General features: G+C 42.9%; 3 protein-coding genes across 4 annotated transcripts; 1 reads left to right on the top strand and 2 right to left on the bottom strand.

The window, feature by feature from the left end:
- Window positions 1-10,622: 10,622 nt before the first annotated feature.
- On the bottom strand, window positions 10,623-13,019 carry LOC6539696. Its single transcript, XM_002086546.4, has 4 exons — window positions 12,815-13,019; window positions 12,592-12,756; window positions 12,174-12,537; window positions 10,623-12,063 (listed from the first exon to the last, which is right to left on the bottom strand). Exons 1-4 carry the CDS (start codon window positions 12,944-12,946, stop codon window positions 10,703-10,705), a joined length of 2,022 nt encoding a protein of 673 aa, XP_002086582.1. The 5' UTR covers window positions 12,947-13,019; the 3' UTR covers window positions 10,623-10,702.
- Window positions 13,020-13,087: 68 nt separating this feature from the next.
- On the top strand, window positions 13,088-21,048 carry LOC6539697 (E3 ubiquitin-protein ligase listerin). 2 transcript variants are annotated; one of them, XM_002086544.4, is made up of 14 exons: window positions 13,088-13,202; window positions 13,264-14,057; window positions 14,113-14,292; window positions 14,349-15,387; window positions 15,443-16,750; window positions 16,805-17,037; window positions 17,098-17,281; window positions 17,339-17,614; window positions 17,672-18,106; window positions 18,173-18,284; window positions 19,889-20,100; window positions 20,354-20,545; window positions 20,606-20,773; window positions 20,838-21,048. In XM_002086544.4, the coding sequence occupies exons 1-14, from the start codon at window positions 13,155-13,157 to the stop codon at window positions 20,895-20,897; spliced, it is 5,241 nt and encodes a 1,746-aa protein (XP_002086580.3). In that variant the 5' UTR covers window positions 13,088-13,154; the 3' UTR covers window positions 20,898-21,048. The 2 variants fall into 2 exon arrangements, with proteins under 2 accessions (XP_002086580.3, XP_039230484.1); XM_039374550.2 differs by having other exon boundaries at window positions 17,672-18,284.
- Window positions 18,108-19,841, bottom strand: LOC6539695. Its single transcript, XM_002086545.4, has 3 exons — window positions 19,454-19,841; window positions 18,688-19,271; window positions 18,108-18,632 (listed from the first exon to the last, which is right to left on the bottom strand). The coding sequence occupies exons 1-3, from the start codon at window positions 19,732-19,734 to the stop codon at window positions 18,301-18,303; spliced, it is 1,197 nt and encodes a 398-aa protein (XP_002086581.1). The 5' UTR covers window positions 19,735-19,841; the 3' UTR covers window positions 18,108-18,300.
- Window positions 21,049-21,326: the final 278 nt, after the last annotated feature.

Raw genomic sequence — 21,326 nt, forward strand, 5'->3', positions numbered from 1 at the left:
GTATACGCAACGTGGGTTTTGTTTTTGGCAGTTTCGCTGGTCAGACGCTAATATTAACTTCGGTAAGCTAGCTTTATGACGTTATTTATCACTCATACAGCTAGATAACCAAAGACAACATAGCACCCTGTATAGAGTCGGTTGTGTAACACTGCGGATGGTTGAAAGGGAAAGGAAAGTGGTCTCCTCTTTTGTAAATTTTGATGAACGCTTACTTCGCTTCACTTTTTTGGCCATTGAATTAGTCGCGCGCCCAGGGTTTATTTTGTGCATTATTTTTATTTTTCTTTAAGTGCTCGAAAACCCCATGGACATTCACTCGATTTCTCGATTCACCGACTTGTCGCCCACTCACGCACACAATCCAATTTCACACAGACACATATGTCGTCATTGTCGGCTTTGGTTTTATATCTTATGCGAGTGTGTTTTTGCGCAGGCGTCGCCGCCGCTGCGAATGCATTGAGAAATGCTACGTGGAATTTTTATGCATTTTGCATAGACAGCGCAACGAGATAATGGTCGGAAAAAGGTCAAAGTTGGACGAGCGCGCGTTCGTCCAGAACCAGAAACGGAATTGAAACCTCGATTCCATGGGAAGAAGCGAGGAGCTGCAATGATTTTCCCTCGCTCCAAGAAATATTCCCATAAATATGCACGCTACGACGATCAACAATTATGCCCACCAAAACGAGACCCGTCTTATTCTTACTTCACTCTTACTCCCATCGCATTCTCGATGTTTCGGTTGGTCAAGTGACTGTAACTGGAACGACGGAAGACATAGTCGCAGTCCAAGACGGTGACGAAGACGAAGGCATTGGGTGGTGGTAGGTTTAGTTTGGGTTTGGTTTTGGGTTTGGGTTTGGGTTCGGGTTCGGGCTCGGACCTGCATTGGCATTATAGCGCCGGGCCAAGTCAGTAAGTGAGTAAGCCAAGTGAACGGCTGAGTGGCCTTAGCCAGGTCCACAAGTCTACAAGTCTACGGCCTGCTAGACGAGCGTTCCGTAACGCAAGTTCCCACAATTATGCGCCTCGCTCGACTCCACAACTCCTCGAGTCACACACATACACCACTCTCTGCTGGTAATAATCGCTGGAACATAAAGTGGCGGAAAATGTTGAAAAGCACCCAACCAGCCAGGCGAATTTTCTGAATGTCTTACTTCACTTTACTTCACCATTTTGTTCGCCTGCCTCAAATTGTGCAATGGATACTGTGTGACGACAGTAGCCAGCCACTTACGCTCTGCGCTCCATTCAATAGGCTAAAGTACGAGAAACTTTTAGGAAACATTCAAAGTCTGGGGCCGCAGTTCCAGATCCAGATGAAACGCTAACTGGCTTAATGAAGGGTTCTTAAAGGTAGTTACACAATGCCAAACCAAAGTAATATTAGCTAGCGAGGGTCTACGGTGCAGGAGGAAGTTAGTTTCAGAGTTTTTGTCTACGATTTACGTAAGGACTAGGTTATTATCTGCAAAGGATTCATTTCTATCTCGTGTATTGCAGCACCATGAATATACTATCTATATCTAATCAGTGAGTAATACAAAGTCCCCTTATTTTCGCTGTCTAGGTAAATCTTGAATTAATAGCCATCGGTAATGTACTACTCACTCAGTTAGTGACTGTTTCTATATAGACTTCTATTGAATTTTCTTCTTTGCACTTGCAGTCAGTACACCTGGCGATAGATCTTCCCATATAGGCACCAATCCCAGCGAATCTCTCGACATGAGGCGGTGACGTAAATTACAGAATCAACATAATATCCATACCAAATATAGATGCGAGTTGACGCCTAGTCGGTGACCGCAAGTCGTAGTCAAATAGTTCCAAGAACAAATCACACATCACGAGAAATGGACGGTATGTACTATACATCAGCATATTCAAATGGCTTCGGCGAGATGCCGCCGCTGATTGGGGCCCCAAAAGAGCCGAAAACGGAGACTTCGCCTAGGCCTAGATCGCAGATCTGCGCATATATAGGAACCTGATTACCAAATCGATTTCGAAGAGCCGCGGAACACGTTTTTCTGCGACCCAAGCCACAAAATCAAGAGTTTACCGTGCATATGAGATGAGGTAGATGACGATAGCGCTATTGAGAATTCTGCAAGCGTGTGTCGCTCCTACAGAGCCGGATGTCTAAAGAATTTGCTCACGATCTACTATACGTACCTTCTATTATATATACGAACGCTTATGTGAGAGTGTGTGCCTGTGGGGTTATATCAAACAGCTGCGAATGCAAATGACATACCCAGATATCTTGAGGCTGGAAGAAACGACGAACTGAAACTTGGATATGGAGTTGTGTTGGACGGTGGCGCGATCTCCGAGCATTTCACACCGAATCGGGCACTAAACTGCACTGGTTTTTGATCTCAATTCTCGATTCGGCCAAGTGCGACTCTGGTCTCCAAAGATTTGAGATTTTTCAAGATTTTGGCTCTGGCACCGGATTGCTTTAGCACACACCTTCAACGCCGCCAAACGCTTCTAAACTAAATTCAGTTTTGGTAAAAATGCGACAAACGAGCTCCAGATCAGCTTCTTGAGACGTCCGACGTCGACGTCGGCGCAGCCATACTGTACATAAGGCCGCTGCCAGGTATGTCGTCGGTGTGAGCCGCTTCTGCATTGGTGTGCCGATGATCCGATCGCTTACCTGCAGCGCCGACTGCGACGCCGGCAGCGTTGTTACCTGATTTTCGGGTTTTTGTTTTTGCCCTGCGAGCGACCCATGATTTCCCGCCAAATGAGAGGCACACAGGTAAGACAGGTAAGGGTAGGAGACAAGTACAAAGCCTACTTGTCCAGGTGCCACTGTGTGTGTGAGTGGGCCTCTCTTCGCGTCGATGTGTGGGTGCGGCAAGGTGTATGTACTGCACACGTACACGGGGCTTACTCTACAGACTTATAGATGGCTGAAAGACGTTTCCTAACGATTGTCTATGTGGCTGTGGCTAAGGCTATTGATTTTAGATTTCAACAATGCGGGTGAAAAATGCTCAAAATTATATTGCACGAAAGCTGAAATTATAAAAGCTGCCATTACAATCAGCACATACAGGGTGAGCTATCTGAAAAGTTTAGTGTACATCGAAAAATCACTTGAGATACGCCAAGAGATAATATATAAAACCCCAAGTCTCTACTTTAAATAAAAAACTGTTAAATGGGTTGAGTATTTCACCTATAATAAGAAAATTTAAGAGGAACATTCATGGGACAAACTAACGAACATATTTGAAGAACCTATAGATTCCTTAGTGGTTATTTGTTTCTTCAATCTGTACTGTATTCATCGAATAGTCCATTCAAAATTTGAGCTGAAACCCTGTTAGACACTTAAAAGTGGACGATTTCTGGTTGTGTTTTTTGTCTTCAAAAAATTTGTTGTCTGGTTGACTTTTGCCAAAAAATATACAGCGCGAAAAAGCCACAAAAAATAAAGCACGGCAAAAACCCAAAAATAAAATGAAAGAAGCCCGCAAATATCAAGAGAAACTTGATCAAGAGTTAAGAGGTCGGCCGAAAGTTGCCCATCTGACTTGGTCGGGTACCTTGCTCCTCTATGAAGAGGATAAATAAAATTTAAAATACTTAAAATATTGCAATGGGTGTAAAATAATATAAAGTTTGATTACCAAACCATTGAATCATTTTCATACCAATTTATAGTCTGTTGTTTTTTTTTATCACAAATATGTAGATGTATAAAATACTTAATTAGATCTTCAGAATATGCATAGTGCTCAACTAAATGTAGGACAATCTTTTATATTCGGAAATATATTCTTTTTTTCTAAAAATAGTAAGTGACATCTGTTTTAGGAAATTTTCAAATGAAAGAAATAAACACAATCTTTATTCATCGCATGCACAATCTCAAAGGAAAAATCCCGGTACGGATCATCCCTTCTTCCTGGCAAATCGTCACTTGTTTTACAGATCCCACCTGAACATACCCATTTCAAACAACTGCTGAGAACCCACGTACATCACGCAATCAACTGTAGCGCAATGGCCACGCAACAACCAGCAAAGAATAAAAAAATCACTTTTATGGCAAAGATCAAACTGGCAGAAAAACAACAGCGACGTCGAAAAATACGTTACCAAGGTAATCCGACGACGATCGCTTCGGCTGGCGTTGCACTGAGCACCTTTTTTAACAGTTTACATTTATATTAAGCATTCAAAGAACACATTGCTATTATCTGTTGTTATTTATTTACGAAAACTATATACCTAATAAATTTAATTTCACAATAAAAATGTGTGTGAAGCACCTCTTAAGGTAACAACAAACTGATTTTCTCGATCAAAAAAATTTTCGAAAGCAAGTGAGTTACTTCTGTACCAATATTACACCAATAGCCAAATTTTTCCAGTGTACAGCTGCTGCGTGGCAGCGACAACAGCAACAGCAAAGAAATGGCCGTTAAAGTTGCCAGGCAAATGGCAAAAGTCAGGGGCGTAGCTCGATCCAGGGTTTGCCCCACTGTTCCAGAAGACAAGACGAGATAGTGGCTCCCCTTTCGAGCGATACGTGAGCAGTTCTCTTGGCACGTTTTTCGGTTTTTTCTCCTTGTTTAATTTTTTTTCTTGATTTCTTCATGTTTTTTTTTTTTATATTTTGGCGTGGCCGACGACGCCCGTTTGCCATCATAAAAGAAGTCAATTGAATTTAAATTTAAAGTACATAATGGCCAAGTGAAGGAGGTGAACTGCTCGCAGCAAAGGGGAAGGGGGTGGTGGAGAGTGCTGAAGGCAACGCTGCCGCCTTTCGAATTTCACAAAGTCAACCGTGTGGTTTTTGTTGCTGGACTTGGCTTTTTGCTGTTGGGGCCTAAAACTCTTTGTTGTTGTTGTTGTTGTATGTGTGGGATTGAAGACTATGTAAAGAGATATATATATTTAGGTATTTATGTATTTATGTACAATGCCCAGGCACGCAAGGCTTTTGGCTTTCAAGCGAGAGATATGTCCATGTGTAGTTGTGTCCGTTGCTCTTTTGATTTAAACGTGCTTAAATTTAAAGATCAAATTGCTTGGTTTTCGTTTTTATTCTCCGCTTTCGGGGACTTTTTCGGGGGTGGGCTATTTAGCGGTAGGCCCAGGAATTTTAAATCGTAGACAAGCAAAACCGCAATAATCGGGCGGGAATTGTGTAGAAATAAGCAAACGTTGCAGTGAGTCAGAGATTGAAATGTTGTTTTTGGTTGGCGGATATGGTTAGTAATTTATTTAGAAAGCCAGACCCTCGAGTGCCCCCACAGATTCAGAGGCTGACACACATATCTCAGCTTTATTCGCATTTCGCCCACCGCTTGGATAATTTCGCTGGAAACGATGATTAAGTGATTAGGGGCTTTAGCGGCAGACTAACATTCAACAACGAAAGACTTAGGCAACGAACTTGTCCATAACCTATTGACATTATGACGCGGCAAGGAGAGGCTCCCTTTCCCCTCCCACTCTCATTTTCTCTCCCTCTCTCTCTCCAACTACCTCTCTCCCTCTTATTCACTTGCATCTCGCTGATTTCGGTTTGGAAATTTGCATTGTTTGCCAACGTTGCGACCTCCCGATTTGTCTGCCTGCCAAGCAAACGTGAGATGAGTTGAGGTTTGCTCATTTGCCGCCTTTCTGCCTCCGCCGCTGGGAACGTGCAGAGAAAATATTTGACTTTTTGCGCACACAGTTATGGATATATAAATATGTCAAAAGTTTTGTTTGCCTTTCTGTCGCTGCCATTGTGGGAAAGTGTAAGGTTCTGGGCCCGAAGCTCTCGGACGACAGTTTGCCAGAGATCTTATCGGTGGATGGGTAATTAATTGCATAGGGACCTGCTTGGGCATCGTATTTAGTATTTGGCAGAGCTAAATAATTTTGCAATTAGGTGTATCAACTGAACAGTGCAGTTTTGGAAATTACAATTCAAATATACGCTGTTCTGAGCATGCCTAACTCTTTCTTGAACGTACATATACGACTTGGTCTCCACGGCCAAATAAAATCAAAAAAGTTTTATTTTAAACATGACAAACTGATATTAGTTTTATTATTTAGTAATTACTTTTTTGGGCTGACGTATGTCGACTACCAAGCTAAGTTTTCTATATCTCTAACTAGTTTCCGAACATTAAAACATAGAATCCATTCACTTCGGGCTCTATCGATTTCCAGATCATTTCACAATTCAAAGACCCGGCATGGCTATTGTCCGAGATCTCCAAATGACCAGGTTAATAAGCATATACCAGTGGAAACCAGTTGGTCCAACTAGCGGAGCCAAGCCCCTGGGGTGGGAGCTCACTTAGCCCCCTCTAAAAGCATACGCACAGCCAATGGTCCGGCCATATTTACACTCTCCGTCCTATTCAGCCGAAGCCAGAACTAATAAAACTCATTAAACCAAACATGTTTGGGCTTAAACAAAGGTCTCTGTCTATGACCAATTTGAATAATCTCCTACACAGAGAGTGTGCCCAAATCAAATGGGGAACTGAAAAGCTAGACTCCGAGAGTCAATAATCTGATTGGGGAGGCGAATGAGAAGGCGACCGAGAACAACGTTCAATTAAAAGCAAAATCCAAATTAATGAAATGAAAATAAAAATAAATTAACCAAGGCCTGAACTCGAATCCAAATCTGAGCCGAACCCGAACCCGAAAGAAAGCGGCCGCGCGTCGAAACCAACCAAACCAGCAGCCTTTGAAAAAGAGAGAATCAAAATGATAACTTTTCAGTTCGGAGCGAAACTGTACCCCCCTGTTCGGCATCGGCATCGACATCGGCATTATAATGATCACCGAGATCATGATGATGCTGCGTGAAAGAGGAAGAACACAAAAGGTGGCTCTGGCTCTGGCTCTGGCTGTGGAACCCAAACCCGAACTTCCACCGGCAAATGGCCAAGATCGATACAATTTTCGAGCACCATTCGGGTTTTCGGACACCAAAAGTCAGAGAACAGTAACAATGCCACAGATACAAAGATACCCAGATACATATGGCTACATAGCTATATGGCTGTGTGGCCATAAGGCGGGGGACTGAGACAAAGTCACCTTTTTGGTTATACGGGGAGAGACAAAAGACGTGGAATGGGAACAAGATCATTGCATTTTTGCTGGCTGCTGGCTGTTTTTTGTTTTTGTTGCAGCCCCGAAGCCAGTTTCGCCCCAGCCTGGTAACAAGTTTTGACTGAAAATTCTAAAAATAATGCCGGCCGGTTTGTCGTTTCGAAAAGAAAATCCAAAACACACAAAAAAGGGGAATACGAAAAGAAAGAGTGGGCCCAACTCCAGAGATGGTGCATCTGTAGGCGAGTTTGAGTGAGTGAAGGGTAGAAAAAAAAAACCAAATGAAGTAACATTTCGAAGGAAGGGACTAAGGATGCCAAGTGCCAAGTCACTCGACTCGGCTTACAGGCAGCTGCAATTGGCCCAGGGATGGACCACAATTCACAGGTGATTTTTACCAGTGAATCTTTATCTGTTGATAAACTCATATTTTGTATGTTTGTCATTTTAATTATACTGGTCTAATTAATTACTTTTATCTGGTTTTCAAAGCAGCATTATCGATTTCTAGACCAGTATTTATATCAGGTAAAATTATTTACATATAATAAATGGTAAATAATTGAATTTCGAAGTATAGAAAATATGTTATGAAAGGTGCTTGGTTTATTAAACTAAGAAATCACCTCGTTCTCACAAATATAATAAACATTTTTTGATAAAGATGTAAATATTTTTTTGTCAAACCAAATCTTGGTTTTATACCCTGATGCTGCAGCCCTGAAGCTGGCCGATGTTGCATCTTTCTTCTTCAGAGGCGAACCAATCTCGGGCCCAATCCCTATCCAGTCCGGTCCGGCTGGCTTTGGTCATAAGTCCCTTGTGCCCAGTGCCTAGTGCCGGGGCCCTGATGGTCATGACGCTGCTAAATGTGGCCGGTGGTGCCCAGCATGGGGCAGGGGCAGCCGGTTCAGTCTGTGGTGCTGTTCCCCCTCCCAGCCCTCAGTGTTTGTTTGCAACAAGTAACGCGCATAGGAATCTGTATTTGTGGACGTACATATCTGCGGCAGTGTTTGCCGGGCCAAAGAGTTGCTTACCTGCGGAGGCCGAGCTACCTGTGTCCAGGTCCAGGTAGGCGTACGCATGTGTGTCTGTGCCTTATCCACATCCTTCGTCTCTGCAGTGGATGCAGCAGCCAGCGGTCAGCGGAGGCAGCGCAGCATCAGCAGCGAACCATCATTATGTCCAGGTATACGTGTCTATACATATATACACTCTTTATATAAGGGCCAACACATTGTGATTGTCTCTCCTGGTATGACTCGGCATCTTGCTCTTGGTTATGGGGTAGCTAGGCGTCGGGCTCTTCTGCCATTGCTTAATGGTTTTAGGAAATCGAAAATTAAATAATTTATCTCGATTTTATGACGTTACAAGCAGGTTTTGATGCCCTTCATCCCCACCCATCACGCGATAAATCTCCGGCTTACAATCAGGAGAAATGCAGCCAGAACAAAAGCACACATGTCCATTGCGATGCCTTCGGGTCGCCGGTGATTTGAATAGCCACATTTCTAGTGCCACAAAAAGAGCGATGCTGCCAGTGGTCGTAATCAAAGTCGCCCAGTGAATCAAGCGGGAGCTATTTTTAAAAAGCCCCAACCTGACTTGCTCATTATTTTTCCGCTTTTTGGCTGGTCATCGCTCTCAAGTGGCTCATTCGGGTCGAGATTGATTCGAAAGAAAGGTGCAGAGAAAGTGGTAAGGAGGCAGTGTACTTGGACTAAGTGGGTTGTTACTGGACCTTCGTTGACACACGTAAAAAAATCTTTGATTCTCTGAGTAAAACTTTGTGTTATATAATGTGATTCTTGGGATAAGCAAATACTTGTAGTCTGTAATTCGCATAAATTGATTCTAGCGTCATTACATTCATCCTACTTTCAAATACAACAAGACAGAACGCAATTCTCAATCTGCTTGACTAATAGATACCTGTTACTCAGGTACAGAGAATGGGGAAAGAAAAATTAAAAAAAAAATAACTTCTGTTGTTAATGCTTACTAACACTAGTTAAAGCTAGTGATAGCCATAATAATCTGATAAAAACCCCGAAACAAATTACCCAAAATTTGACCGGAACTGCAGTATGCGTTTTGTTCACTTTGAAGAATGGGTGGCCAGCATTTCCTCACATATCGATAGAAATTGACAAGATTGGTGTATTATAACATACATAAACAAAATTCGTATAAGTTTCAAAATAGTGGGTGGGACTGTTTAGGGCGGATTGTGGGCTTCGATTGCATCCCATTTAATCTACGAGCATATACTGGTATACAAACGTAATATTCCAAACGGAGATAGAATATAATGGAAAATTCGTAATTAGGAAACGACTTCCACATTCATTAAACAGCTAAGGTATTTGAGTTTTTTAAAAGTGTTCTGTTTGTTTGTAAGAGGAAATGGAGCGAAATGTGGCTCTGGTCGCATTTGCTCGGATCGTTTACGATTGATGGAAAAGTTTTCGGCTTAATTTTACCAGGCAGCTGGTACAGTTTTGATAATGGTTAAGATACTTTGTGGTCATTTTATGTTGTTTAAGGTGGATGTATATTCACAGGTACGCTATGCGAAACGTTGAAGATGACAATTCATTTTCACTATAAACTTAAACGTACTCAACTGTAACTCGATTTTCATTCGATTTACAAAGCACCATCTTTATTGAAAATGGTAAATTTGTATGGAACATGGTTTGTGCCACACTCTTTAGTGGCACACTTTGCTACCAGGTATCAAATTATTTCAAATAATTATTAGAATCAATTTCGGATGACCAAGGACAATTTTGTTCCTACTTAGGTATATAAAAAACACATAGCCTGATGCTTATACATAATTGTTTTTAAACACACCCAGTATAAGCTGGTAAAAACTGATAGTTTTTTAAATACATATATTTTTCAATAATACTAGTTACTCAGCGAGTGAGTTGACCAAAAAGGATTTTCGAAACTCTCTATATAGATTGGCCAACAAAAATCAAATTCCTTTTGGCAGCTTTTTGCTGTTTATTACATTGCCAACGCAAAAATATTTTATAAAAATAGAAAATTAAAAAAAAAAAACAAAATTGTTAAAAAGTTTCCTCGTGACAGATGTAATGGCTAGGTTCTAAAAAGAAACTTGCCCAGCATATGCAGTACTAGAATCTGCATGCGGAACTTTTTAGACGGACATCCACTCGGCTAGTGACTCTGATCAAGACCACATAAACTTTCGAACTTCGAAACGTTCCTTCTTTTTTACTCCACGAGTAACGGGTAAAAATACGAAACTGTGATAATCCGGTCATCCGGTCCTATCTTTTTAAAATAATGCCTCTAATTCTGATCTACAATAAAATATTTATATAAACAATGAGTGATATTCGAAAGGTTTAAAAAAGTAGCAACCACGAAACAATAGTTTGTATCCTACCATTTATAAATATAATGAAAAGATCGTTCACCTTATTGCAATATTTTGACTGTTAATACCCTTGTGTTCAAGAATATATTATATACGTGCGTTTTAAGTTAATTCTAGCTTTATTTGGCTTATTTAGTAAAAACAAACTTAAGGAAACACTAAAGACCCCTTTTAATTTTTTTAGTAGAGCGCCACCTCCTCAACCCCGTACCAATTTGTAGAGTACATCGGTTTCGTCTGACGTTTCTCGACGATATTTGTGAGCAGCGGCACCAAATTGGCTAAATCGAATAAACTTTCTTCGTAAAAGGACAGGAGATTCGCCCATTTGGAAAGCGTCTCGAGCAAAGCTTCGTCCTTGGAGATAGTCAGCAGGGTGAAATGGGAGGTCAAGATACAGCCAAACCATTGGAGGGCTTGGACTTCCGTTTGAACTTGCGAGCAATCCAGGCTGGGTCGTTCCTCCAACTGGACTTTGGGGTCATTGACCAGATCGAACAGGTGGTTCATCAAGTGCTGAACATGTGGAAGCTCAAGTCGATAACGCAGATGGTCCTCGATACCACTTGCATCAAATCTGCAGGCTAACACTGCATTTAGTAGCTCCATATTGGAGTATTTCTTGGTCATTGGTACAGCGTTGGAATCGTCATTAATTGTATGACGAGGCTTGCATTTATCTAAAGCATAGCGCAGTGACCAGGCTAGCATTCTCTCCGATATGTTGCTGTAGCGCCTAAGACACATCAGAACGTGCTCTGTGTTGTCGGTCTTGATGAAAAGTGTAAGAATCCTTTCGATAATCTCTTCTTCGCCTGCTCCACTTCTCTCCAGCTGCCGCACTAAAGCTTGTACAGCAGTGTTCTTCGGTCCCTTATCAAAGAAGTTGGACATTAGAGTAACACTCACGTCCTCCAGCCCATTCTCGCAAATGGACGCCTCTCCATAGATATGCTGTTTGATGATTTCGTCTATTTCTTGATCCACTACCTCAGGGGGATCGTACGCCAACTCTCGGCCATCAGCTTTTTGACAGTCCAAGGTGGGCATTTGCTTATTTAACTGGGTTTTCACAGCCTTATAATTGAGGGATTTCGTACTACCATCAAACTTAATAAGCGACTCCAGATACTCCTCCTCGTTTATGTGATCGAGTTCAATAGGCGAGAGGTGAGTATCGCTAAACTGGGAGCCCAGCATGTCCACCAGCACCTCCCGGTTCATTCGGTAACGTACCGCCGCTATATTATGTCCCATGGTCAACAGGATGTGCTCATTTCCGGCCCAAAGGCGGGAGAAGTCCAGGTACACTTTAAAGTACTGCTTTGCGTTGACAACCTTGAACTGAGTGTTATAAACCAACAGTGAAGCGCCCTCCTGCCCGTAGTTGGCGCCGTAGATGGCAGCAAAGTTTCGTGAGACTCCGTGCACGGATAGCTTATTCTCCACATTCAGTTCGGCCAGCATTGACACGAATTGTCCCGGTGGTCGCTCTGATGTGGCCTTCGCCAGGTTCAACATGAAGATGCGTTTGTCAGACCCTGTAAAGTTAAATAACTTTATTGTTATCCTTCTTATATATTAACGGTTAAATATTCTGTTTAGAATCCCAGATCTTTAAATGAGTTTTTTTTCAAAGCAAGCTACTCACAAATGGTCAGCAACTGAGGATCTGCATCTCCCTCGACGATGGCATATCCCGCGAGGCGAACCTCTTCCCGCTTAATAAGGTACTTCCGCCGGTTGAAGGTGTCGAGGGAGAGGCGGATTAGCTGCAGTTCGCCAGTGGACTTTGTTTCCACGAAATATGTGAGCACCCGCTGGCCCTGGGCCAACGCATGGACTGTGGGTTTGCTGATGACCTTGCTGGCAGCCAGGGCAAGTTGCTCAGCCGTATCCTCCTTCTGGTCCTTTCGGGAGGCCAATGCCTGGGAAAGAGTTTGGCACTTGCCATCACTATACAGGATTAATGCCTCCTGGTCGGTTTCCACCACGTGAGCGATACTTTTCTGAAACTGAAAGAAAAGGATATAACCTAATATTACAATATGATTATTGGGTGCCTATACCTTCAGCTTCTTGCTTTTGGACACATCACTGGTATCCGCATCCCATAGACGCAGCGCGAGATTTCCAAAGACGCCCACATATTTCTGGCTGCTGGGATCGTATATAACCTTGGAAGATAGCTTCTCCGGCAGGGACCAACTGAGCAATTGTTTTTGTGTGCTGATCTATAAAAGAATCGCGTTTGTTACATGGGCAATGTGATATTTTGGTGTCCAAACTTACATTCAAAACAACCACCACATTGCGGGCCAGCGTAGTCACCACATTGCCATTTTCCTTGTCTGCAGCTAGGCCCAGAAACTCCTTGGGGTCAGGGATGGGAAACAAGTTGTAATAAGACAGGAATTTTGACATTATTTAAGTGAATTCAAAACAATTGCAGCACGTGCAAAGCGTCATCCAAAACTGATCCACAGGGTGATTCGAACAACTAAGAACTGTGTTTTGGAATTAAAAATACCGAAATTAGGGGTGCCAGACCGTTGCAAAGTACGACCACATATGGTTGCCGGACCTGCCACGTGCTATCGATAAGAGGAAGAGACAGAAGAAGAAGAGAGAAATGGGTGGAAAGACAAAACAAGCACCGCGCACCAAAAATAATGCAAAGGTAAGGCGTAGTAAGGTATTATTATATTATTTAACAGTGCCCTTAACTCCCCATTATCTAGCCCTCGAGCAGCAGCCGAACCGCCGAGCTTCTGGGCAGTTCCACGCCAATTTTCGTGGGCTTCTCGGCGCAGACGGACGGCGGTGGCCTGGTGCCATTTGCTCCGGGATTTGCCAGCGCCGAACAAATGCCGGACAGCTTTGACGCGGCCATCAGTCCGCAAACTCAGATCATCTTGCGAAAGCTGTCCAAAAAGGACCCTATGACGAAGAAGAAGGCGCTGCAGGAGCTGCACGAACTGATCGAGCGGTCGGACTTGGAGGTCCTGAAAAACATTCTGCCGCTGTGGCCCAAGTACTACCTAAATTTGGCTAGCGATCCGGAGCACACTGTTCGCGAACTAACACAGACTGTGTTGCAATTACTCATGGCTAAGTGCAAAAAGGCGATGGCCCCATACCTTAAGTTGCTTGTGCCCGTTTGGTTGAGCAGCCGCTTTGATACCTACGCTCCGGCTGCCAGCATTGCGAGTCAATCCTTTCGAGACACCTTTGCTGGCAACGCCAACCGAAGTCGGGAAGTCTGCATGCACTGTCAGGTGGAAATTTTGGAGTACGCCACACGTAATCTGACCTTCCACACAGCTGCTACTCTGTCGATCGGGAAAAGTCTCACTCCGGAGGAGTCGGAACAGAAGTACCAGCGCGTTATCATCAGTAGTCTCAAGTTGTTGTCCTTCTTCATGGAGCAAACTGCGCAGACGGAGGAGCTCAGCCAGGTCAAGGAAGGCTTCGGCACCCTGGTGGCACACCAGAAGTTCTGGAGCTTCGCCAAGCATAAAGTGCCTCCCATAAAGTGAGTAAACTGTGATTTGTCATGTCATTTCGAAGTCCTGTTTTATGTTTTATAGAGCCGCCTGGTTTGAGTGCATCTATCACATCTTGCAATCAGTTGCTCTTTTGGACGTTATCACGCCTCAGAAGACGCAGCTGACTACCCTTTGCTTCCAGTTTATTGACGATGCTGATCCCGTGGTGGCTCCTCACATTTGGGGGTGCGTTCTGCTTCTACAAAATAACTATGAAGATTGGTAAGACTTTGGATCTATTATCACCCAATTGTAATATTAATACTTTACATCTGTAGGTTTGTTCCACTCAACATTCGCAAGACTCTTCTCCCCAAACTTTCGTCTTTGTTTCATAATGGTTTCAATCGCAACGCCCAGGCCATCTGTCCTAATCTGCTGCCATTTTTGTCGAAAGTTACACCAGCATCCCTTCAAGACCTGGATATCTACGATTTCTATCAGCGCTTCTTTGACGACATGAAGGTGGCAGTCACTAAAAAATTCGATCCCCCGCTATCCAAATCCGATTGTATTGTGATACACAATGCCTATTTTGAGTGTCTACGCTTTTTGCTGCAGCAGATAAACAACAACAAAGAGCGAGAGCAGAAGGAGGAGGAATTTTCCACTAGCCTACTCAATACCAACGTACTTGAACCAATTGGCTGGCTGCTCAAAAGCGATAGTGCGCATGTTAAAATCTTCTTCCAGCACAGTTCTGCACTTGTGGCCTTTTGGGATCGTCAGATTAATAATAGATTGGATAATGGTGGCCTATATGCCAAGTTGCTAAACCAGTTTTGGACACGCATCTTTGAGCTGGTCACCCAAGACCTTTCTGCCGAGGAAGTTAATGAGCAACTGCTCGGACATGTCCTGCTTTTAGTGCAGGATCTGCACATGGCTAATCCAAGCCTGGAGTCGCCAAGTGTGAAATTTGTGGAGGAGCCAGGCGGAAAAGTAGAGAAGAGCGAGCCTACAACACCAGTTAAAAAGGCTCAAGAAGCTGCTGCTTTTATACAAAAGGAATTAAAACAGTTGGTTATAAAGTTAGTGAGGATATGCCTGGATAAGGCAAATATCAGTGGAAGTGGTACCTCAATCTCGCGTTACATAGAACAAATTCGAACGCTTACCAAAATGTTTAACGATGCCGAGTTCTACAAAAATCTAACTGATGATATGGACCTAGAGTCAGCGTTAAATAAATTTGTGTCATTGCTAGGGCAATTAAGTTATGACGCTTGTGAATCTCTGGTGGATATATTGTTTGAAATCCTGCCGCTGCTAGAGACTGGGCAACGCTTTGAATATATTGAAAACACCCTTATGAAGGTAATTAGAAATTTAAAAATTTAAAACTCAATCTAAACATTAAGTTTCTTTACAGCTTCCACAGCATGGCGTGCAAAACCTTTTGCTCCATCGTCTACTTTCTTATCCCCTATGCACCGAGCCCGTAGTGAGGCAGATGCTCAGTGGTCCGGAAACTTGTGCAATGATTGCGCGGATTGCCGAGGAGGTAGTTGTAGACAATGATCGAGAAAAGCTGAATTTGCTTCACAAGTGCTTTTTCCAAACTGACACGGGAGACATACTCATTAATGCTAATACTGTGGATAAAATACTGCTGTCCATGTGTGGACCCTTAGAGCAACCGGTTGTGGATGACGCGGTAGAAGTGTGTGGCAGTTTTATTGCCCAGATAATGCCTGTGATTTGCAGCAACAATAACTCCTCGCTGTGCGTGCGCCAACAGATCTTCCTTAAGCTGTTCAAATTCAGTTTGGAGCATCGACCAGAGGATTATCTTTCGGAGGATACTCTGTGGGAAATTACCACTTGCTGGCAGGATGGACTTTCAAGTAAAGACATCGAAATCGATGATAAATTGCTTAAGTGTTGTGCTGGGATTGTTGAGGAACTGGCTAATTCAGCAGAACCTAAACCGGATGCTTTGGATGGAATGGCAGAGGCGATGGCCAAATTTGTTATTTGCTCAACGGAAAATATTGAAGATGAGAAAAAGCGCTTGGAGCGAATTGATGAAACTATAGCTGCTCTTCTAGATTCGCCGCTAAAAACATCTGAAAAGGTTAAGCAGTTTGAGAACCATTGTGTACTCCTAAAAGCCTTGCAAGGATCTGTGACTGCAGGAGTTCCCTTCGAAAACGCTTGCCTCTCAAGGCATGAAATACTAAAATTACTTCAACGTTCCACGCTTAACTTTTCAACAATCTACAAACTCGTCTATCAGTTCCCACCACCTCAAGACACCAACGACCCAGAAGATGAGTTGACCGAGGACTACTGTGATCCAAATGCTGATGTGCTCAAAGAATGGAACGAACCCTTAATTTCAGAGCTTTTACAGTGCATTCGAGTGGCTGGAACAGCAGAATGCTGGTTGGAAATGTCAGACTTGCAATCGTCGACAGAGGAGCTAGTGCTGATCCTTTCAGAAAAAGTGCAAAGCTTTATGGGCAACAGCAGTGATCTGGTTGCAATAGTCAAAGAGCGACTTCAGCAAGCTGCTGTGCAGCAATCTAGCGTAATTGACTGCCGTCTTTTGAGTTATTTTAGATTTTGCCCACAGTATGCGGCTTTCGAAGAAAGTGCCTCCATTTTGTTACATGAAGACTTGTCCGAGAATCTGGTGACGCAGGGCGCCCTCAAGACTTATGTTATAGCCCTACAGGTAGGAAATCTAATATAAATCTAAGAAGACTTTGTTATACTTTATGTCTTACAGTTTCTTTTGCCGAAACTGTCTCAAAAAGCCATCACTCTTAGTTCGGCGGTTATGAGAACAGAACCGCCTGAAATTTGGGTTAAAGCAGCAGTTTTCCATGCCCTACTATTAAACAATTTTGAAGGTGATGTGAATGAGCAAATGGATCGCAATATTATTGTATCAGCCGTACAGTTTATGACCAGCATAGGAGAAAAGCAAGCCATCCAGAAGGATTTACTCCATTATAATGTGTAAGATAATATGCTTTCGTAAATTTTATATGATTTTATATCCAAGTTTATATACTTTAGAGAAATTCAAAGGCAACCCTACGAATCAGTTATAAATACAGTGGAGTTCATAAAGCTTTTAACTGAAGTTTTAAAACGTTTTCCGTACGAACTGAGCATAAAGAACTGGGACGCCATCCGCATTGGTCTTAGTTCTTGGGTGCTTTCTGTTTCCAAATCTGTAGCCCAATACAAAGACCCGAAGGTGGGATTCATAAAGAAATATTTTTCAGAATTAATAATCATTTAACTTTAAATGCAGACTTCGCTGTTTGTTGCGGCTGTTTATCAATTGTTTGCCGCATTGATTGAGTTTATACGCTCCGAGAAGCAAAAGAGTTCCACGGAATTACTCAAAAACATGATCGATGAATGGGACTCTTTGTTTGCCAAGGAAGTCAATGTAGTGCTCTTTAAGTCATTTTACCTATTGACCCATGAGACAAGTGTGGAGCCTGGATATCAGGCGTGTTATGAGGCCTTATTGGAACGAATAACACCGGCTATAGAGCTCCTGGACTACAGCTTTGTGTACTCGGTATGCAAGGGATACAATTTTTGGCTTTTCCATGGCTGATCCCTTTCTCCATTTCAGTTCTGCAAGTCCAATAGTAACATCACCTTGGACCATCTGTGCAATTTCCTGTTCAAGCAGCTTTATAGTATTCAGCACTCGGTTCGATTAAGTGCTGTACACTCACTTCGCCAATTAACGCCACACTTTGTGGCGGACGACATAGAGCTGAATGAGAAACAAAGCGAGAGTCTAGACGCCAGCACAACGATTTCCAAGTGGCACTTCCTTAATCGGTTTGAGGACTACCTAACGCGGTACGATGCCCTGATAAGAAGATACCTGGAAGAGTTTACTTTCAAGCTATCCGAGCTGGATGATCTTGAACCCATTGACAAACACAATGCACTGAGTTATCTCTACTTATGGGATTGTATAATCAATGCTTGCGCTAAATCTCCGGTTGCATTGCGCGCTGTTTACACCAATTGGTTGAATGATAACAAATACGAAGAGGTTGGCAACAATACATTAAATTTACTATTCATTTCAAATTTACACTTTAATTTGTTCGCTTCACAGAATTTTCTACACTTCCTTTTCCGCGCAATGCCCGTCGATATACTGAAGAATCACGGGGCCAAGGTGCACAGCAACGGCGTTTACAAAGAGCTCACGTGGTCTCAGCAAAAGGGTAAGCTGAACCATACTTAAGCAATTACTGTATCCTCCGACAATTCCGTATTGAGAACGTCGGGCAAGTAGTCCTCTCCATATCCATAATCGTCATATTCAGCGGCTCCGTGCTCGACATCCTCCATCATTTCCTCTGCATCTGCCTCATCGGTAACAGAAATGAAATCTGACAAGGGCACAAACTGTTCGGGATCGTTCTCCGCCATCATCTGTCGTTGTACAGGTATTTGCTGGGGTGCCAAGTAAATGTTTAAGTTTGATATAAACTTATTAATCCAAACAGTCAGGTTGTTGGCCAATATCCTCTGATACTCTTGTAAATTACTGGTCGTATAGAATTCTTGATCTATCGATGATTTAAGTAGTTTAATTTCGAAGTGTCCCAGCTAGCTTTAACTTACCTGTAAATTCTCGAAGTCTCTCAAGAATTACGCAACAGAGAGGGGAGTTCTCGTCAACGATAAACTGATCATTGAGTAGAAAGTCCTTCATTTCTTCGAACAGGACGCAAATTATCTTTTGCATCTGCTTGCGCTGGCGCAAGAGGATTCGCTTTTTTAAACCCTTGCATCGTCGCTTGTGGACGCGCTTCGCTGCCCTGCGCTGACGCATCTCTTCCTCCATGTACTCCAATGCCTTCTCCATTGACATGGCTTCCACCGGGGGCTTGGGTTTCATTTGGTTCTCTAGAGCCGCTATGTGACGGGGAGAAAGGTAGTCCTTAAAGAAATTGTATGTGTCACTCACTCGCATCGGGTGCGGATCGGCAAGGCGCTCAACCCGGGCTGTGCATTGGTTAACGTAGATCTTTTTGGTATAGTAGCGCGCCTGTTTGGCCAACTGGGGCGAAGAGAAGTCCTTTTTGGGTGTAGCCAGAAAACATATGTGTTCCTCCCGGGACAAAACGTCCCGGTCGATGATTATCTGTCCCGTGTGCTGACAGGGCACATAGCAAGGATGGTAGCGGGGACAGACGCAGATGAATCTGCAGGTAAAAGTATATAATTGGTTTTTGTTAATTCGAGGGAAGTACAGTTGCAGCATTACTTTAAAGTAAATCCCTCTTTCTTTTCTAATTACCAGTACGTTAAAAACCTGATTTAATTTATAAAAAGCATAGGCAATTCCCACGATATTTTATTTGATATGACAAGACTTGATACTTACCTGTACAATGCTTGCGTATCATTGGCGGTAAACTTAACTAAGCGTCGGATGCGTTTGGCACGCGTTTCGCGCACATGAACCATGGCTAGGCGAGCGTTTAGCTCGTCCGCTACGGTCGGCCCATCCTGTTGGAACTCTTCCGGCTTGTGCTCCTTGCGCGTATCGCACTGAGTCTTTAGGAAATTTATGGCTTCGGCCACCGAAGTCTCGCCCTCAAGTTGAATGCGCTTTGCCGGCGGCATCTCGGAGGGTATATCTTTAAAATTTATTGGTTTGGCCATACTTTCAAATAAAACGAAAAAAAAAGAATTAGAAAACGGATCTATATACTGAACGACAAGAGACAATCAATTTAAACGAACTATTTTCTATGTAAACATATTTTGACTTCTCGCAACCTGGCTTGCCTTGTTTAATATGTGGCTCCGTTTTCAGATCGACAGCTACCCCTGGAGCGATATGTCTGCCACTTGTACACGGAGGTGCTCCGCAAGCTGCCTGCCGTGGTGCGCAGGTGGTGGAACACCACTCAGTCCAGGCAAAAGAACTTCATAGACAACCTGACCACAAACTACGTGAGTTCTCTGATTTGCAGCGAGGAGCTCAAGGCGATCGCCAATCGAAAGGAAAAGCACGAGAATATGCAGGTAAGCGGGTGCCTCCCTTCACGGTTTTATTCTTGCTCTGGAGTGCTAAGCCGGAGGGAAAAAACAACGGTGATGCTAATAAGCAGTATAATAATGACAATAACGCGAAAGATCTCAAGGGGCACCATATCTCTGCTAGAAATGTAATTCTCCTTAAAATAAAAATACTTTGGATATTTTGTATATCCCAAACAAGCATAGTCTACTGAACTTGAAACTAAACTAATTTTGTTGGCATATTTCCTTTTTCAAGGTTACCGTTCACTCCTCCACCCGCGAAGTGCTAGCGGTCTACGCAATCGATGAGGCCCGCATGGAACTTGTCATAACGCTGGCCCCGAATTATCCACTGGGAGCTGTTAAGGTCGAGTGCGGCAAGCAGATCGGCGGACGGGCTTCCTCCCGAAACGTGGGAATGCAGTTGACCATCTTCCTGACACACCAGGTATTTATTGATACATTTCTTTATATAATTCGATGTCTAATAATTGTATATCGTATTCAGAATGGCACCATATACGATGGCCTAACTATGTGGAAAAACAACTTGGACAAAAAGTTCGAGGGCGTTGAGGAGTGCTATGTATGCTATACTGTCATCCACCAGGACACTTGCCAGCTACCCAAACTCACGTGTAAAACGTGCAAGAAGAAATTCCACGGACCTTGTTTGGTAAGATGAAGCAGTCTTCTATCTATATTTTCGGCGGTCTAACACAATGAACTTTTTTTTTTAGTATAAGTGGTTCACCACCAGCAGCAAGTCCACCTGCCCCATTTGCCGCAACGTCTTCTAGATGTGTGTATATATCATTTATCATTTTAGCAACACGTATTAAGCAAAAGGCACAACCAAACCATTTGATATAGGAAATAGTTTTCTGGTCTCTCATATTGTAAATCAGCAATATTAATAAATCTTACAATGTTTTAATGTTCTTAATGAAATATTAAGTGCAGGGATTGCATTTATTATATTGTAAAAAACACAATAGTGCATTAAAATTAAAGAAAACAAGAGAGAACGCTTTAGTCGAGTTCCTCGACTATCCGATACCCGTTACTCAGCTTAAAAAAGTTCAAAGGAGAGTCTTCCACACTGAGTTTTTGGCGGTTTGTGGGCGTGGCAAAAAGTTGATTTGGCAAATCGATAGAAATTTACCAGGCTAATACACAAATAAAAAAATATCAAAACATTATTCAAAAGTGTGGGCGTGGCAGTTTTG

This window comes from Drosophila yakuba, chromosome 3L, assembly GCF_016746365.2.
Source record: "Drosophila yakuba strain Tai18E2 chromosome 3L, Prin_Dyak_Tai18E2_2.1, whole genome shotgun sequence".
In the NCBI taxonomy this organism is placed as follows: domain Eukaryota; kingdom Metazoa; phylum Arthropoda; class Insecta; order Diptera; family Drosophilidae; genus Drosophila; species Drosophila yakuba.

Excerpts from the sequence above, each read along its gene's own strand:
- LOC6539696 (XM_002086546.4), bottom strand. The coding sequence starts at position 12,946 with ATGTCAAAATTCCTGTCTTATTACAACTTGTTTCCCATCCCTGACCCC. Across the intron at positions 12,757-12,814 it reads ATGTGGTGGTTGTTTTGAAT|ATCAGCACACAAAAACAATT; the intron begins GTAAGTTTGGAC and ends ATTCTTTTATAG. Across the intron at positions 12,064-12,173 it reads TCCTCAGTTGCTGACCATTT|GGTCTGACAAACGCATCTTC; the intron begins GTGAGTAGCTTG and ends TTAACTTTACAG.
- LOC6539697 (XM_039374550.2), top strand. The coding sequence starts at position 13,155 with ATGGGTGGAAAGACAAAACAAGCACCGCGCACCAAAAATAATGCAAAG. Across the intron at positions 15,388-15,442 it reads TTGAAAACACCCTTATGAAG|CTTCCACAGCATGGCGTGCA; the intron begins GTAATTAGAAAT and ends GTTTCTTTACAG. Across the intron at positions 20,546-20,605 it reads CCATCTTCCTGACACACCAG|AATGGCACCATATACGATGG; the intron begins GTATTTATTGAT and ends TATCGTATTCAG.
- LOC6539695 (XM_002086545.4), bottom strand. The coding sequence starts at position 19,734 with ATGGCCAAACCAATAAATTTTAAAGATATACCCTCCGAGATGCCGCCG. Across the intron at positions 19,272-19,453 it reads GATACGCAAGCATTGTACAG|ATTCATCTGCGTCTGTCCCC; the intron begins GTAAGTATCAAG and ends TTTTACCTGCAG. Across the intron at positions 18,633-18,687 it reads GAGACTTCGAGAATTTACAG|ATCAAGAATTCTATACGACC; the intron begins GTAAGTTAAAGC and ends AATCATCGATAG.